At 39.9% G+C, this 14,072-nt stretch overlaps 1 protein-coding gene across 1 annotated transcript in view; it reads right to left on the reverse strand.

The window, feature by feature from the left end:
- Window positions 1-358: 358 nt before the first annotated feature.
- Window positions 359-14,072, reverse strand: part of ARMC3 (armadillo repeat containing 3) — a 61,780-nt gene continuing 48,066 nt past the window's right edge. The window contains 7 exon segments of the mRNA XM_028506223.1: window positions 359-580; window positions 583-621; window positions 4,598-4,750; window positions 6,632-6,796; window positions 6,799-6,844; window positions 9,971-10,040; window positions 10,043-10,109. Of these exon segments, the coding sequence (XP_028362024.1) occupies window positions 359-580; window positions 583-621; window positions 4,598-4,750; window positions 6,632-6,796; window positions 6,799-6,844; window positions 9,971-10,040; window positions 10,043-10,109 (762 nt within the window).

Consider the following 14,072-nt stretch of genomic DNA (forward strand, 5'->3'; position numbering starts at 1 on the left):
GTGACTGAAGACATTAAACACCATTGAGTTTATTTAACCAAGCGTTCCTGAAGTGTTCCGGGCATGGCAGTGATGAGGCCGCAGAGTTGTCTGGGATCAGCAGCTGAGTGTTGTTACAGCAGGAGTCCCAAAAGGCAGAGACGGTCCTTAGGAAACCCTGCAGTGGATTCATATTGACAATAATAAGCTTTCATGAGGGACAGGAAGCATATTATGATCTAATCAGGCTAAATTTTTGCCAAAGCCTGGATTCAGAAGCACAACCATGTCAGGCCAAGTTTCTTCATTTCCACACAGAGAAAAGCTTTCTAATACTTTTATTTAAATAAATAAGTTATAGGTGAACTTCATGGAAAATCTATAGAATAAATTTCTTGTTTGAGCCCATTTGTTTTATTTGATAGTTTTTGAGAAATTTGTAAAGATCTGCTTCTTTACATTTTAGTTTCATCAGTCCACCTGGATGGAACATGAGGTCAACAATGTACACTTCAGGAGTTCAGGTGGGAGACCCCCCAGTCACTCCCTTCTGAGATTCATTCTTCAGCCTAACTTCATTTCACGCTCTTCCATACCCCTTCCCACCAAAGAGCAGCCAATGCCAATTTCATCGGCCAGAGCCTGTGGGTGAAAACACGAGATCAACCAAGAGTGAAGAGGGAGAGGGGTGGGGGAAATCCTTAGTTGTAAGACCCACCTTGGTTGAATGTGAAGTACACAACTCTTGCAAAGAAGTGCTTAGATAGGAGGCTGAAAAAATGTGCAATATTGTGATAGGAGCTGATAAAGTGTGGTGGGTTTTCTTGTTCCTCAGGATCCTGCAGATTTAAAACCTCTGTGTAGGTCCTGCTGGGAAGTGACATTTTTCAGGCAGTTCCACTGCACTGTATCAGCACAAGACTGATGATGTCTTTGGAGAAAAGCTATTCCACAGGCTTTCAGCACTGGTGCATCTATCAATCTTTCCTTGCGCCTAGGCTGTTCTTTGGCTGTGGTACACAGTGAGATTGAACAGAGGGACCAAATGGGTGGGGACCTATTTCTAGCCAATTTATTCTGGGTGATGTACATAGACAGATGCTATCGAGCAGGAGAGAAATTGTGAGTGGTTGGTTCCTCCTGGGCTGCCTGCTGCCACCTTCTCAAGGGTTGCTTATGTTTTCAGGGAGTTGACTCTTCAATTTGTCTTGATGTAGGGGTTATTAAAAAAAAGTAGCCTTAAAATAATCTGGAAACTTCTTAGCCACATTACAGTGGATAGGAGAGCTGGCTCAGACTGCCTGGGTTTGAATTTCAGCTCAGCCACTCACTAGTTGTTGTCACCTTATGCAAATGACTCAGCTTCTGTGTGCTTCCATTTCTTCATCTGTGAAATGAGAACAGCAGTCTAACCACTCTCCTCATCGGGGGTTTATAAAGATGAAGTGAATTAATATGTGTCAAGTACTTACAGCATGAATGCTGGCACAGAGTAAGTACTCAGTAAACGTGCTTGGTACTAGAAGGCAAGAATTGTGTTATTTCAATAATCTCTATATTCATGTATTAATGTAATTTATCTGAATGTATAGCACTCAGTGATATTGTGATTTCTAATAAGAAATATCTTTTGGTCTTCATCAGGGTTTCCGGCACAGAACTCCTAAAATCCTTAGAATTTCCTAAGTGAGAGCCATAAGGGTATCTTTTGTCATGCTAATGAGATGACTGTTGGACCTCACCTGAGGGTGAGGCTGGTTACCTAGAGAATCAACCACTTGATTAGAGGTTTGGAACTTTCAATCTTACTCCTCCCACTGCCTCTGTGGAGAAAGGGAGGGCTGGAAGTTGAGTCAGTCAATGGCCAATGCCTATGTAATGAAGCCTCAATAGAAACCCTAAAGGACAGGGTTCCAGAGATTCTGGGTTGGTGAACAGGTAGAGATTTGGGGTAGTGAACCTCCCGAGGAGGGCATGGATGCTCCACACCCTTTCCCCACACCTTCCCCTGTATTCATCTCTTCACCTGGCTGTTCCAAAGTTATATTCTTCTATAATAAAATGGTAATCTAAGAGGTATGATGTTTCCCTGAGTTCTATGAGCAGCTCTTGTAAATTAATTAAACCCAAGGATGGGGTTGTTGGAACCTCAGACCTGTAGCTGGTCAGTCAGAAGCACAGGTGATAACCTAGGTTTGTGACTACCACCTGAAGTAGAGTAGGGAGCCATCTTGTAAGACTGAGCCCTTATTCTGTGGAATCTAATGCTATATCTGGGTAGATAGTGTCAGAATTAAGTTGAATTGTGGAAACCCAATTGTCAGAAAATTGCTTTGATGTACAGAACACTTTCCCTCTTAAGTTGGAATTAGTACTAGAATCATTTAACACTCATAGTTTAGTGTGGTAGAGAGAAAAAAATAAACATACAGGGGTTTGCAAAAGTAGGTTTACAGTTGTTTGCATAGAAAATAATATAATAATTAATAAATAATAATACAAGAAGAAACTCTATATTTTGCATACTCACAACTATAAACCTACTTTTGCCCACCCCTGTATAATAATCTTTTCCAAAAAAACTGATCTCTTACTCCATGGCAAAGCACATTAAATAATCAAAACAACCCTGTGAAAGAGACACTATTGTATTTCCTGTTTTATAGAGAGTAAAACTGAGGTCAGGTAGTTTTTCCAAGGTCATAGTAGGTGGTGACTCAATGTGAGAGCCAGGGACTCTGTCTCAGGAGGTTGAGTTCTTAACCTCAGAATGATACTACCTCCAGCTGAGATGAATCTAAAAGTCCTTATTTTTTTTTGTGAAGTGAGAAATCCCATCATCTGCTTAGAGAAGAGGTGAAAACTGAAAAGCTTAGAAAGAAGGTCCCATGTGGGGCATAGCTGCTGTGACTAGGAGCTGGAGAAAGGTAGCCAGGCTACCTGCAAATGCACCCATGATGGACACCCTGAATCCGCTGTGACAATCCTCACTGTCATGTTCTGTAACTGGAGTGTCATTAGTGGAAAGGACAGGCAATCAGACTGGTGGCCTGGCCAGGCAGAGGAGTAAAAGGATCGGGGTGGGGGGGGGGGAATGAGAGAAATTAGCAAATTATAAGGTCTGTGGACAATTCATCTAGGCCACCAAGGAAGCAAAAACTAAAGCCAAAAAAAGAGCCAAAAACTGGAAGAAAATGGGAGAGACAAAGAATATATGTAGGATGAGTGAAAGATTTAGGAAGGGTGAAAGGATAAGGGACTTTATGAATGAATTAAGTTAGTCTTCAGGATTTCATTGGTGGGCAGGCAAGGCCTGGGTAATTAATTGCATGACTCAGTTGAAGTATGAGGGTAAAGAATTCAGCTTGGCATAATGTTACAGACTGGATACTTGTCCCCTCCCCACAATTCACATGTTGAAGCTCTACCCGAAATGTGATGGTATTTGGAGGTGTGGCCTTTAGAAGGTAATTAGGTCCAGATGTGATCATGAGTGTGGAGCTTCCACGGTGGCATTGGTGCCCTTATAAGAGGAGTTAGGACAGACTGACATCTGGATTATAAATAGAATTAGGGACTGGAGGCAACATACATGTGGATGTAGTGAGGCTTATAAGTACTTGGGAGAGGATAAGAATTTTATGCATTCAGTCTATAGTTTAGAAACCATTTTCTTAGCTCCTTTTATATTACTGACACTGGATACAATGGAGAAAAACAAAGATTTCTTAAACCCCATCCTCCTCCAGTGTACTGCACTTCAGTGGATGACGCCACTGTTACCAGCTGCCCCTCCTAGAACTTAGAAATAGTTCTGTTGTTCTCCTGTTTTCTCTCACACCACACCTACGCACTCAGCAACTCCCCTCTGCTTCATCTGTTAAATTTCCCTCTAAATTCACCCCCTCTTTCACATCCTCAACTATACCTTCGGTAAAGGTCATCCATACTTCTTGCTCCAGTAACCTTCCAACTGGTCTTCCTGTCACCAGTCTTGCCCCTGCTCTAGTCCATCCCACATTCTGTTGCCTGAATGGTCTGTGAAAATAATGTTGCCTGCTCATTTCCCCTCAGTAACTTTTGGTGGCTACTCACATGGTGCTTTATGATCTGGTCCTTTAGCCTCATCCAACCCTTCTCCTTTCTCCATCCAGACAGACTATTCTGCAATTCCCAAATGGCCCATTGACTCACACCTGTTATTTTGTATAAAAGGTTTGCTTTGTTTAGAATACTCTTGCTTCCTTCCTTATCTATTGAAATCCTATATCACCTCTAATATATCATTTTCTCTACTGAAACTTTCCCTGACATTGCCTTAAGAACCCACATGCCTGGCTTAGGTTCTCCTTGTATACAGGGGCAGTCACTTCAGTAGTTTTCTATTACCAGACCCCAGAAGAGGCCATGGCCTCTGGTCGGTGTATGATAAATATTAAATGCATATGCTTTTAACAGTCTGTGAATATATATGTACTTCTGTGTATGTGTATACACATACATATATATCTCAAATCTAAGTGATAGGATATTATCCAGTTGGCGGCTGGCTCACTCTATTATGATAAGGAGAAAACATTTTTACCTAATGGCAAATGAGGCAAAACATCTTAAATACTTTGAAAAGCAAAGCTTGATGGTAGAATATCCCTTCTTTGATCTGTCCAATTGGCACAACATTGGATTTAAGTTGAAATTTTATTTCACTTTTGTGAAGTTGCCAGACAAAATTCTGTAGTTTCTCTTTTGGAATTTTACTGCCCATTTTTTTCTGCCACATACCTGTGTCAATTAATTGAGATCAAATCACTCAAGTTTAATATCTCACTTTGGATGCTTTGAGTGTAACTATATGTGTAATTATAAAAACTATATTCCCTCTGTTTTTTTTTGTTTGCTATATTATTTAAAATGTACTTCCTGTAACTAGGTTAATATTAGGCTTACTGAATTCAAAACATCATATATAAACTGAAATTCTAACAATTTTATTCAATGCATGGAAAGAAATGCATGCTAATTTTCCCAGTAAGATACGAATCAATATCATTAAATTTTTTATCAATGGAGATTTAGTATTTTATCCTATTCTTGAAAAGTATTTGTAAGTGTCTGTCTGAAATCCAAGGCACTGTACTAACATATGGTCCTTCTTTCAAAAAATTTAAACTCAGAGGCAAGACAAACACATAAATTTTCCCATTAGACCTCCAAATATTTTTAAGTTTTATAACATTTCTCTTTTAAATTTCATTACGCTTTAAATTTAGTGGAAGACATGACATTTACCTAACACTGAAGTCAGAGGAGAGAGAAGGAAGCAGAAAGGATAAATAAGAAACAGCTGAGGAGGCAAGGTGGCCGTGGTACCCTTTCCTGTGGGCTTCTCCTAATACTAGGCTCTCCCTGAAGAAATCAGGAAACGTACCTGCAAAAATCCTCTGCAGACTAAGGCTACTGCGTCTTAGAATAAAGTCAGAATTGCATATTTTAAAGAAAGAATTTCTCCTTGTTGCATGTAGAAGGGAGCAAAAAACAATCATGAAAAACAAGGGAAAGAGCTGAGGAGAAAGCTTCTGACCTGACCCACAGTCTCACCGCCCAGGGGCACTGTAATGAAGGCCGGCAGCCAAAAGCATGGAGACAAATCTCTGTGTCTCTGTCCTGCTGTAGGCTCGGGTTAAAAAACAATTATTTGGGAATGATGAAAAAGTATTTCTGATAGGAACAAAGCATGAGGAAATTTGACAAATGTTGAAATGAGCTAAACCAGAGTTCTGCTTAAGTCATCACTTCTCAAGGACACGAGGAAATCTTTGGTAGCCAAAAATGTTTTCAAGTTCTGCCTGATAAGAAGTCAGTGATCTGGTGGCTAGACTTCTTGTAGTTATCACATTCAGGTTTGATGACTGCAGCTCACTTCTGTCTGGAGTAGATACAAGTTCCCATGGAGACCGCAGCTGTTGCGCAACCCAGTAGCTCACCTGCTGGTTGGTGTCAGTCAAGAGGGCATCCTCTGTTTCCAGTGATTCTTGTTCCCTTGCAGCTACCAAGTTAAGTTCTCAGCTTCTCTTAGTGGAATCAGATTAAACACTGAGCCTGCCCAAACACTTTGGTAGGCTCACTCTCCCACTTGAGAGCAATGTGAAACATATAAAAATGGGAGACGGTTGTTTGTATTAGTAAACAACTTGTGAGTTTATAAATAATTCACAATAGAATTTCTTTAAATCATGAGCACCCTATATACCCAATGAATGATTTACCTTTCAAACTTTTGATTCATCGAACAATGTGATTCTTCAGGATCACATTGGAAGATGCTTCTCATGGTTTAGCAGGAGAAAATGACAGGCATCTTTGCCTGTTTTTATTTTTAAATGTATTTGTTTATTTTAGTAAATCATAGTTGGCATATGCACAGGCATTTTTCTTTAAGCAATTTCTAACTCCTGATTCTTGGCAGAAATCTGATCTAAAATAGAAACTGAGAAAAAACATTCAATTCATATGTTTCTGCTTCAGAGTCAGAGAGGTAGGGAGCATCAAAGTTCAATTTTATTATGGAGTAGTTGTCTAAAATTGGCTAAAAATGTAAACCAGTAAAATAAAATATTTTTCAGAAATTGAAAATGTATATGTGTGTATAGACAACTTACTTTGCAAGAGCTTCAACCTGTTCCTTTATATTTGTTATGGGAAGTATTGATTTGGTCACTTCATACACATAAGCACAGAAATCGGGATCAGAGGGAGGGTACCATTCTTTACAGGGGCCTGCTTCTGCAGCCCATTTTTGTGCTGCCGTAACCTCTTCCTTCTTTCCTCCTCCAGCATTTACTCCTCTTTCTTTCCTCGGCCTTTCCTTTAAGAGTAAACAACAACAATCAAAATGAATAAACACTCACTGTGTTCTCAGTTAATCTGAAGAACACCTAGGAATACAGTGTTTATACCTCAACGACCACACCACATAGTTGTCAAATTTTCAGTGACATTGATACAGTTTTAGAGTTCCTATGTTTTGCAGTAGAAATTAATTTTCAAGAGAACACTATAGGATTGATATATATAATGAAAATCATCTATTTGTCTTTTGTACAATTGCATAGCAGGCTGCCTGGCCCATCACAAGTATGCAACAAACATTGCATACTTATACATTGCATAATGAATTGGAAAAAAATAGGTTGCCTTCTCAGGAAGTCCATGCTGGTTCCATATCATCTCTTGTTTCAGTTGACACCTTCTGAAGGGAGAATTTGTATCACAGTTTTTAACAAAAATTATCCAAAATGTAGAAAAAAGCAAAACAAAACAAGGATGGCATGGAATTCACATCACACAGAGGCAAAGACTCACCAAAAGTTTATCTGGGGAAATGTACTTAGTTATCTTTTTATTTTTAATTTGTTGGAGTGACATTGGTTAATAAAACCATACAGGTTTCAAGTATACATCTCAACAAAACATCATCTGAACATTGCACCGTGCGCCCATCACCCAAAGTCTCTCTCCTTCAGTCCCCATTTATCCCTCCTTGGCTCACTTTCACCACCCCATGCCCCCTTAAAATGTACTTAGTTCTCCACTTGGGAAAAATGGAATGTACTTAATAAACAGTAAAGATACTGTTTAATTAAAATATACTATTAATTAAAAGTTCCTGACTTAGAGAACTTACTAGTTATTGTATAGATTTTTGTTTAGTTAAGATGCAAATTATTTCTGCCCAATGAAAAAGATACTTCCAAAGTTTATGGTGTATTGTTCTAGAGGATGGTTAATGTCCAACAGGATGGTTTTTTTATATGGTAATCCTTTTCTAACATTTCTAAATTCAATACCTAACTTCTCGAATGTTCTTTGAACCAGTACTGACATCTTACTAACTGTCTCTAATTAATGAGCTGAACAAAAATAATGGTGTGGGTTCTTTTGCCAGGTAACATGGAATAAGCACACTATATTCTGTCTCTCCCACTTAATACAGTCATAAAACCTGGGCAGAATATATACAATAACTGTTTGAAGACTCTGAAAAGTAATCAGTAGCAGAGAGATCAGAGAAGACATTGAATTACTCCTGAACTGTTGGTGAGTTTAACTTGTTTTTGTCCACTGTTCTACAAGCTGAACTGAACATAGCCCCACATCTGAAAGTGGGCATCAGCACAGACAGCTGAGGCTCAAGGAGAAGCCTGATGGAGAAATAGGAAAGAGAGAAAGTAGAGAAAAGCCCTTGTTGTTTTCTTTTTCTCCATTCTCTTGTGCTCCAGCCCCTAAGGAATCCTGTGACAGTGGTTGCAGTAGTGGCATTAGGGTCCCTAAGAGACTAAAACTGCCTTACACTCACTCAGTCCTCCTGCTGTTTGGCCATAGATATGGATGCAGTCATGGCAAGAGTGTATCGGAGCAGGTTTTGACTTGAGGACTGAAAAGGAAGCCCCAACAAGCCAGAAAAAAAAAACAAAGAAGAGCATGGAGAGGAAGGAGCTCAGGAAAGTAACAATAAAAATTTGTTTATGGATTCCTAGGCTTACTCCCACACTGTGTGTGCATGGTTCTGACTCAGAAAAGCACTCATGCAGGTTTTGAGGATTGAACTATGGGATAGACCATTTCCCAAGTCCCAAACTGGACACTAGTTGGCACACATGTAGGACTGATCCAAACAGCACTGCAAAGCCTTTGAAAATGAGACTGACAGTGGAATGAAAACTCACAGAACACTGGTTGGAATCTGAAGACTGAAAACAACTGGGTCAATTTTTTTAAAAAACACACACATATATACAACAGAAAATTCTTCTTAGAATGTACATAAGACCCATAAATAAGAACTGTAGGACTCATAACATGATATTACAATCTAATTACTCAGCATACAAAGAACCAGGAAAACCTCAACTCATATGAGAAAAGACAATCAATAGACATCAATGCCCAGATGATGCAGATGTAAAATGCTGCAATTAGTAACAAACACTCTTGAAATAAATAGAAAGTCTTACAAAGAAATAGGAGATATAAAATAGAATTTTGGAGCTGAAAAATACAATACCAAAACTTAGCAAAATATAATTTTGAATGGATTTAAGAGAATAGAGATAACAGAAGAAATAATCCATAAACCTGAAGATAGATCAATATGAATTTTCCAATCTGAACAATACAAAGGACAAAGATTGAAGAAACAACTGACAGAGCCTCAGGGGTTTGTTGTGCAATAAACAAAGATCTAATATTGGTGTCATCAAACTTCCAGGAGAAGAGAAAGATGAAGTACAGAAAAAAATGAATCATTAGGAGTGAGATGGCTTCATCAATTTGGTTAAAGACATAAATCTACATAGGAATTTTAGTAAATGTCAATAAAATAAACCCAAAGAATTTCACTCCTGGGAAATTTTGACACATCAAAATTAACTATCAAAACCCAAAGGCACTGCCCTGGCTGGCGTAGCTCAGTGAATTGAGCGCGGGCTGCGAACCAAAGTGTCCACAGGTTTGATTCCCAGTCAGGGCACATGCCTGGGTTGCAGGCCATTGCCCCCAACAACTGCATATTGATGTTTCTCTCTCTCTCTCTCTCTCTCTCTCTCTCTTTCTCCCTCCCTTCCCTATCTAAAAATAAATAAATAAAATCTTAAAAAAAAAAAAAAAACAAAGGCAGCCCTGGCAGGTGTGGCTCAGTTGGTTGGAGCATTGTCCTGGGTTGTGGGCTTGGTCCTGGTTGGGGTGTGTGTGGGACGCAGCAGATCGATGTTTCTCCTGCATCAGTGTTTCTCTCTACCTCTTCCCCTTCCTCTCTCTCTGGAATCAATGAGTATATCCTCAGGTGAAGATTAAAAAAAAAAAAACCCTAAAGGCAAAGCAGGTGACATGATTGTCTATGTAGAAAATCCCAAGAAATCTACCAAAAAATGAAGAAACCTCCTAGAGCTAACATGTGAGTTTATCAAGTTTTCAAGCTATCAGATCAACATACAAATTGAACCTACACAGTTCAGTGGCCATCAGCTCATCACTGGCACAGACCATTACAGCCCATCTGGCTGCCTTCTGACCTTGGCATTCCTGGAGCACAGGAGCTCTATGAGGGGCTCCAATGCCCCTGAATTTCTTAACTGAAAATAGAAACCAGCATTTGATGCATTAGGAGTCCTGTATATAAGCATTATGGCAAAAATCTCATTATTTGATTGTTTTAAAGGTTGTAACTATGTAAAAACACTTTAGGATGTGTCCATATTTAGATTTATTAAATTCAGGGGAAAGATCAATTCCAAACCCTTATTGACAGGAGCCAATTTTCTGCTCAAAGTCAAGAAGAAGCCACAGTAAAGTAACTGAGGGAGGTCACAGTGATTTGGCACAGGGCAGGGACTGGGGGAAAAGCCATCTCCTCACTGCCCACCAGTGGGATGCCCTGTACTTATTCACTCAGCTCCTCAACACTGAACGTCCATTTGGCCCTGAGGTAGACAGAAGAATGGTTCCCCAAAGATGCCCTCATTCCTGGGAGAGATTTTGCAAATGTGATTAAATTAAGGAGTTGAGATGAGAAGGTTGTCCTGCATTATGGGGTGGGCCCAATGGAATCACAAGGGCACTTAAAAGAGGGAGACAAGGCTTCCAGGGCCAGAGAAAGGAGGTGCCAGGAGGCAGAAGTTGGAGTGATGGAGGAAGGGCCCATAGCCAAGGAATGCAGGTGCTGGTAAAAGCTAAAAGGGGCAGGAAGTGGGTTTTCCCCTAAAGTCTCCAGAAGGAATATGGCTCTGCCAACACCTTGATTTTAGCCAATTTTCAGATTCCTGACCTCCCGAACTGTGAGACAGTGGATTCATATTGCTTCAAGATACGAAGTTACAGTGGTTGGTTGTAGCAGCAATAGGAAACTAACACAGCCCCCATGGCTGGGCAGGAGGTGCCACTGCGGAAGGGCAGGACCGTGGACACTGCCGCCAGGTCTGCAGTGTGGCCACAGCAATGCTGAGGCGATGACCTAAAAAGAGACCCGTTTCTGTTGTCCTTGTATAGTGTCTTTTCATTTCCCCAAAAAGTAAAAAAGAGAAGAAAAATAACAAAAGAACTGGACAGAATTACATTTATTGCATTATTAAAAGGAATTACTTATGTATAAAATTATTACAACCAGAAAAAAATGATTGACTGAGCTATTGTTTCACTGTCTGAAATGCAATGCTCTATCACCTGAGCCTGGGGGACAAAAAGCGTATTCTGCGCGTCTCTGTGTGCAGTATCCGAAGACAAGAGTCCTTGTGGAACATGATCCACTTTCGGTCACTTTCTCCTCAAACAAAGGGACTCTGGCAGAGACTACATGTCAGCATATGTGACTGGGCAGCTCAGAAAACTTTCCTGAAGAATCTTATGCTTAACAGGCCAAACTTCTGAACATCTTTATTTCTGAGTATAACATAAGATAAATAGTAACCTAGCTCCATGTGTTCTTTTGGCAAAGATGTAATTATTTATTAATCCCTCCACTCCTTCCTTCATTCCTCCATTCATTCATTCATTCATTCATTCATTTCATTTACTCATTTATTTAACAACTGTCTACTCACTGTGCACTGTGTGCCAGGTGTGTATTAATGATGTAAACACAAGAAAGAAAACCCTCAGTTCCCTTCCCTAAAGGAGCTTATTAGAATCTGTCATACAGGAACCATATAATGTAACACGAGGGCCAGGGAGGCCTGCACAGGGTGCAATGGGAGTGCAGAGGAGGACGCACCTGAGTTTCAGGACTGGAGAAAGGTGTCACAAAATAGGATGACTGAGCTGGGTTTTGAAGGAGAAAACAGGCGTTTATCGGGATGACAAAAGAGAAACTAGCTCCCCAAGCAGAGGAAACAAGGAGCTATAACTAAGAGAACAGGGCATACTGGCAGAATCACTAACAGCACGGTATTCTGAGGTACAGGGCTCCACTTGGAAGAGACTTCAGGCTCAGGCAAGCAGGTGCGGATCACTGCGGGCCCTCGCATAGCATTCTAAGCAGCTCACCTTTGACCATGGGGCAATGGCACCCCACCTGGGACTTGCAGGAATGTGGTGAGGGTCGCGTATTTGAGAGATCAGTCTAGAGGCAGTGTGGGGAGAAGGAGGTGACAGAGGTAGAGAGATCATTAAAGGGTCAGCTGCAGTGCTCCAGGAAATAGATGGACTACTCTGCAAGCTGCATAGAGGTGTAGCCAAGACACTTTTGTCTATCACTATGTACCCCATCCTTAGCATAGTGTCTGGCACATAGTAGTTGGTAAAGAAATATTTGGTGGCTAACTTACTGCTTTAATGGATAAATGTAAATGAACTGAGTTAAAGGGCACAGAGAAGGGGGATAAAACAGAAACAGAAGGGGGATAAAGAGACAGAAGAGGAAAGACATGGGAGCTGAGCATATAGCACAGTGTGAGAGCATGGACTCTGGACTTGACCTAACACTTACCACCTCAGCTTAGAGCCCAGTACTTCATTAAGCCTCACTGCCCTCATAGGTAAAATGGGAATTACAAACATACCTATTTCAAGTGGGGCTCAAATGAATGTCAAGTGTTTAATACAGTGCTTGGCACAAAGTAAGTACCCAATAAATGCTAGCTATTGTCATTTACATTGAGGAGAGAGGGACAGAGTGCTAGGCTGTTTGAACGAGTGCCATAGTGACAAATGAATATAAGAAAAGCAAGAGACAAAGGGGGGTTTGTAGGATTATATTAAATCTTTCTAAAGATTTAACCGCAAGTACCAAAGACACTTTTATGTGGTAGATTTGTAAAAAATGCAATTCTATCTTTTCAAATTTTGCAACATGCGAAACAAAAGAATATGTGTGACCCTTGTGCACAATTTCAAGAATCACAGTAAAAGGCATACCTGCTTGTTTACCACCAGCTTGAGAAATGGCACATTTCCCTTGTTCTAGGGGACATATCAGTGAAAATACTGTTGCATGGAGTATCTGAGGTTTTCCTCCCTATGTTCTTCTCTATGACTTTTATGGTGTTGCAACTTATATTTAAGTCTTTTATCCATCTTGAGTTTATTTTTGTATATGGTGTAAGTTGGTGGTTGAGTTTCATTTTTTTGCATGTAGCTGTCCAGTTCTCCCAACACCATTTGTTGAAGAGGCTATTTTTTACTCCATTTTATGCTTCTGCCCCCTTTGTTGAATATTAATTGACCACCGAGACACGGGTTTATTTCAGGCCTCTCTATTCTGTTCCATTGATCTCTGTGTCTGTTCTTATGCCAGTACCAGCCTGTTTTGATGACGGTGTCCTTGTAATATAGTTTGATATCATGTATTGTGATCTCTCCTACTTTGTTCTTCTTTTTCAGGATTGCTGAGGCTATTTGGCGTCTTTTTGATTCCATATAAATTTTGAGTATTTTTTCTAGATCTGTGAAATACGCCATTGGTATTTTAATAAGGATTGCATTAAATCTATAGATTGCTTTGGGTAGTATGGACATTTTGATAATGTTAATCCTTCCAAACCATAAATATAGTATATGCTTCCACTTATTTGTGTCTTCCTTAATTTCTTTCTTCAGTGTTGCATAGTTTTCTGACTACAGGTCTTTTACCTCCTTGGTTAGATTTATTCCTAGGTACTTTATTTCTTGTTGCTATATGAAATGGGATTTTTTCCTGGTTTCTCTTTCTGATATTTCATCATTAAGCAAGGGTCATAGAGGAAAGAATAAACAAATGGGACCTCATCAAAATTAAAAGCTTCTGTATGGCTAAAGAAAACATCAGCAAAATGAAAAGAGAACCAACTGTATGGGAAAGTTATTTGCCAATGATACTTCAGGCAGGGATTTGATCTCTAAAATATATAAAGAACTCACACAACTCTACTCCAGGAAGACAAACAATCAAATTTAAAAATGGGCAAAGGAACTGAACAGACACTTCTCCAAGGAGGACGTACAGATGACCCAGAGACAAATGAAAGAATGCTCAGCATCACTAGCCATCAGAGAGATGCAAATTAAAACCACAGTGAGATACCACTTCATACTGGTCAGAATGACCATCAAAAACAAATCAATAA

Source organism: Phyllostomus discolor, chromosome 1 (genome assembly GCF_004126475.2).
Source record: "Phyllostomus discolor isolate MPI-MPIP mPhyDis1 chromosome 1, mPhyDis1.pri.v3, whole genome shotgun sequence".
Lineage (NCBI taxonomy): Eukaryota > Metazoa > Chordata > Mammalia > Chiroptera > Phyllostomidae > Phyllostomus > Phyllostomus discolor.